The 5,044-nt window shown below is 35.8% G+C and overlaps 1 protein-coding gene and 1 pseudogene across 1 annotated transcript; one reads left to right on the top strand and one right to left on the bottom strand.

Moving 5' to 3' along the window:
- Nucleotides 1-353: 353 nt before the first annotated feature.
- Nucleotides 354-2,212, bottom strand: LOC145028521 (cytochrome P450 736A117 pseudogene; annotated as a pseudogene).
- Nucleotides 2,213-2,415: 203 nt separating this feature from the next.
- XRCC2 (homolog of X-ray repair cross complementing 2 (XRCC2)) lies at nt 2,416-4,836 on the top strand. Its single transcript, XM_078977226.1, has 2 exons — nt 2,416-3,318; nt 3,801-4,836. Exon 2 carries the CDS (start codon nt 3,825-3,827, stop codon nt 4,716-4,718), a length of 894 nt encoding a protein of 297 aa, XP_078833352.1. The 5' UTR covers nt 2,416-3,318; nt 3,801-3,824; the 3' UTR covers nt 4,719-4,836.
- The last annotated feature ends 208 nt before the right edge of the window (nt 4,837-5,044 follow it).

Here is a 5,044-nt window from a genome sequence, read left to right as displayed (position 1 = left end):
ACAATATACTCAATATATATACAAATATTTACCTCATCTGCAATGAATATTCATGAATTTAAAAAAATCAAAAATAAATTATACTAATTTACTAAATTAAGTGATTGAAAATTAGCTTGATTTTAAGGATAATATTATCCTTTCGATTTCACATTTTCATTTAAAACAACGATTATAATTTTATATAAATACAAAAATATATATCTTAATTAATAATTTATTTACAATAATTGATTAGTAATTATAAGTTTTTTTTATAAATATTTAATTTATTTTATAACCGTGGTTTCTACGGATTATAACTAATTATATCGTATATCAATATATCAATTATCAATATAATGCTCTATTTTTTTTTTTAATTTTTTTTTTTTTGTATATTTCTTTTTTATTATTTCGTCTAAACTGTGATTATTGAATACACACGAGGAAGAAACATAAGAAAACAAGCCCAGAAACAGGACCTCCTTACACCTACGCCACACAAACATGTAGGGACCATCAAACCGGAGTTGCGACAGCGAGAAGTGGAATCCTTTTGCGGACTGCAACTCCCGGAGATTCCGACATATCCAACTCCTCTTCCTTTTCTCCATTACCCAACTTCCAATCGAACTTATACAGAAGAGTCGCTAGCAAATTCTCATTCGTAGCCATCGCAAATGCAATTCCTGGGCAAATCCTCCTCCCAGCTCCAAACGGAATCAACTCGAAATCATGCCCTTTGAAATCAATATTAGAACCCAAGAACCTCTCCGGCCGGAACTCCTCCGGTTCATCCCAATGTTTCGGGTCCCTTCCGATTGCCCAAACGTTCGTCATAACTAAAGTTCCCTTACTGATGTCATGCCCCATAACTCTAACATCTTTCGAAGCAACATTAGGAACTAACATAGGCAGCGGAGGATGGAGCCGGAGTGTCTCCTTGATTACAGCTTTTAGGTAACTCATCTTCTCAAGATCCTCCTCCCCGATGCCATTTTTTCCCGCCAAAATCGCCCTCACTTCATCTTTTACTTTCTTCATGATTGTCGGGTGTTTGAGTAGCTCCGCCATCACCCACTCCAGCACGGTGGCAGTGGTGTCCGTTCCCGCGGTGTAAGCGTCCAATAGGAGTGCTTTGATATTAGTCTTGTTGAGAATACCACTGTCTTCATCGTCTTTTTGTATCTCCAGTAAAATATCGACAAAATTTTCATGCTCGATAGCATCTTTCTGTTTCTTCGTATGCTCATCAAGTACTCCCTCCACGAATTCATCGATCTCTCTCGTGATTCTTTCCACCTTACTATCAAAACCATTGATACGATCCACCCATGCGAGGCTAGGGATGAAGTCAGCAACTGCAAACGAACCTAATGTTATGAGGAAATCCCTCAAAAGTTGCTTAAACTTTTTTCCGTTCACTCCTTCGCCGTACTTCCGCCCTAACACCACCTGACACGTCACGTTGTTGGTGTATGTCACGAACAAATCGCTTAAATTCACCGGCTCGTTGTTTGAATCACGTATAGTCTTCAACATGATGGCAGTTTCTTCTTCTCGTACTGATCGGAAAAACCGAACCCTCTTGGTGCTCAGAAGCTGGAGCACCATGATGCTTTTTAACTGTCTCCAATGGTCGCCGTAGGGGGATCCGGACACGGTTTTACCATCGTAGAGAAGCTTCTTTATCAATTTGGATTCGGGTCGGCTGGCGAAGATGATGTCATAAGTTTTCATGATCTCACGGGCGGCTTCCGCTGATGAGGCGACCACCGTCGGGACGTTGCCGAGATGGATGAGCATGAGTGGACCATAACGGAGAGATAATGACCGCAGGAATTGGTGGTGGAGGGGGCCGAGTTGGTGGAAGTTTCCGATGATTGGTAACCGGGGTGGTGATGGTGGGGGGTTTCTCGAGGTCTTAGATGGGAAGAATTGCCATTTGATGAAGAAGAGAATGATCATGAAGAGTGACCAAAGAAATGGATAAGATAAAAAGCTCATCATGGTATCTGTGAGTAGGGGTGGCCGTTATTTTCTGTTTTTAAGCTGTAGCGGAGGCAGATAGGCAGCGGCGGATCAAGGCGGCTGCCGGCCACCGTTTAACGACGATATGGATAAAAACTAAAATAGTAAAATTTCGTGACTTGATTGGGTTTCCTTTCGTCTTTCGTTGTTTGTGGTTACAAAAGGTCGCAAGCGTCTATGTTTTCAAAATCTATGTCATAATTTTCATGAGGCTCTGTGGACTTTTTAAGCCTGAATTAATAATTAAATAAATACATATTTTAGGTTGCATTAATAAGTGGATCTCTTACATGTAGTAACGTTTTGGTTTAAAATTACTTATATTTATAATGTTAAGTAGTTGGCTATCTTATTGTCAGTAGAAATATTTTAAATACTAAATTAAATTAAATTATTGTATTAAATTATATACAAAGTTTTTTTTTTTTTATTTTTTATTTTTTTTAATAATACAGACGGAATCTTTATCATCCATATTTTTCATGATTACTTTTAAAAGTTTTTGGACTCAATGGCCGATAACATCAAAGAATTTACGTAACTCATTTTCTTGATTTACAATGATTACTTTTAAAATATTTTGGGCTCCATCTACGATGAAACCAAGAATTTTCGTAGCATATCTTTCCTGATTTCCAATAATGAAAGAATTTTCGTAGGATATGGTGGATGTGTTCGGAGCCTTTCAAAGTTTTTTAGAGTTCTTAATTTTTAATTTTATTTTAAACAAACCGTTTTTTATCTCAAAAAAAGTTATTTCAAATACTTTTGAGAGTTTTTACTTAAGTTTATACTTTTTAAAACTAACTAATTTGTGGGATATTTAGGCACAAATAAATTTTTTTATTGATGAATCGTTGGTAAATAGTGACATTTATGTCGCTCTTTTGAGTCTTTTCCTCAATTTATCTGATAGAATCTTGGTTTTCATACATATCAACCCTTCTTCAAGTTCCATACTATTTTGTGGTCTCTCTATCGCCACGCTATGGTTTAATTTGATAACTTTCTTCTATACGAATTTATCCCATAATTTTTTTTATTAAAATTGACGAAAATCTAATATAGAAAATCGAAAATTTCGTAGGTGGGCTTGTCAAAGGCCCATTTAAGCATAGGTTGATAATATCTGATCCGAAAGATACAATCCTTCTTCAAGCTTCCCGGTTCCCGCTCTTCACTCTATAATCTGTATCATCTTCTACCTTTTGCCCTTTGTTGCCATTTTAGGGTTTTAATAAGCAATTTCATGATTGTCTAACTGGAATAATATAAGAATGAGGACTAATCAAGTTGCTCCGACAGGTTCGTCGATATCTCCCTATCGTCTTAATCTTTTGCAATTTCTTCTTATATATCGGTTTTATTTTATTTTATTTTATTTTATTTTATTTTATTTTATTTTTTTTTTATTTTTTATATTGCTCCGAATTATAGAATTAAGGAATTAATAGGGATGCTATATGTTGTATACGATATTAAATGTATGAAGTTTGAGAATCATTGATCAGAATTGAGAGAGATTCCGACTGAATTGATTACGCCTTGCTCAACAATTAGAGTCCCAATTGGTTTAAAAAATCGCACCTACCATTCTCCTTTTCTTTCTCAAGCTCGTTTTCGTTGCTTAAAAATAGAACTATTATGGTATAGTGTTTGTAATTACTTATTTGAAGCTTGTGCAATTTTTTGTTGAGGCCTCGATTTTGAAGTTGAGCGGATCTATAAATTGAGTTGCAATCATTATTGTTTGACTGATGACTGTTCTTATTTATGTAATTTTGCAGATAACTGATTGATCAACAGTAAATATGGCTAAAGCTTGGATCAATCGAGATGAAACTGCAAAACAAATGCTGGCTAGGGTTCTTAAAGAAAGACCATTGCTACTTCTCCCTCAACCCCTTCACAGGGTACCCCTTAGCGTTAACAACATCATTGAGATCATAGGTCCATCTCCTTCAGCCAAAACCGAAATCTTGCTGCAAGTTGCTGTCACCTGTATTCTTCCCAAGAACTGGAACGGAATCCAATACGGAGGCTTAGAGCATTCCGTCTTCTTCCTGGACTTAGATTGTCGGCTTGACATATTCCGCCTTTCTCAATCTCTAAAGCTACGAATATCCGAAACCAATTCCAATTCAAATCATCAATTTCAGCATGATGATGACATGGAGTTGTTATTTAAAGATTGCATGAAACGAATCTCATACACCAGATGTTACGATAGTTTTCAATTCCTTTCCACTCTAAAGGGATTGCATTCCAAACTTGATAAAGAAAGAAAGGAAGATCGGAATGGTGTTGATGTACTAATGATCGATGGAATTGGAGCATTTTATTGGATCGATCGTGGGTTTTTATCTTTGCCACAGGGGAATCCCAACAGGAAAAACTTTTGTTTTCAAACTGTGTTTGAAACTGTTGTTCAGGAACTAAGGAAGCTCTTGATGATGCATCCTGTTCTTGTTTTAGCTACAAAGACAGTTACAAGTCAAGTCAAAGGTTGGTCAAAGAATGAATATCGTGAGTATATGCCATTGATTTGGCAATCGTTTGTTACACATAGAATTCTTGTGAGACCTTCGGATGATAAAAGAAAGATTCATGATCGTGTTTGCTATTTGGCTGAGTGGTTATTGCCAGCCCTAAATATTTCAGATGAGTTTTTTGTTGGCGATGCTGGAATTCTCACTTTGTTGTAGAGCATGATCTTGGTTTCATATATGTTTTTTTTTTGTCATTATGGTAAATTTCTAACAGGTTTTTGGATAACTGGTTTAGCAGTATGGTTTTTGTTTAAATATAGATTTTTTTCGTTAATTTAGTTATCATCATAAAACGAGTGAGATGACAAACGGACAAATAAACTGCAATGTTAAGCCTTTTTGTATGGTAAAACTAATACTTTGAAGACTACATTCATAGTTCTAGAGATATAACATTGCTATGCATGATCCATTGTACTCTATTAAGAAGCTTTATTGCATCCGGCATGAGGAAACCAAACGTATCAAATGTAAATAGTATA

Source organism: Lactuca saligna, chromosome 1 (assembly GCF_052625555.1).
Source record: "Lactuca saligna cultivar CGN05327 chromosome 1, ASM5262555v1, whole genome shotgun sequence".
Taxonomy (NCBI): domain Eukaryota; kingdom Viridiplantae; phylum Streptophyta; class Magnoliopsida; order Asterales; family Asteraceae; genus Lactuca; species Lactuca saligna.
Note: the sequence above shows the minus strand (reverse complement) of the source record. Positions and strands in the feature narration are given on the sequence as shown.

Coding starts and splice junctions, on each gene's coding strand:
- XRCC2 (XM_078977226.1), top strand. CDS start 3,825: ATGGCTAAAGCTTGGATCAATCGAGATGAAACTGCAAAACAAATGCTG.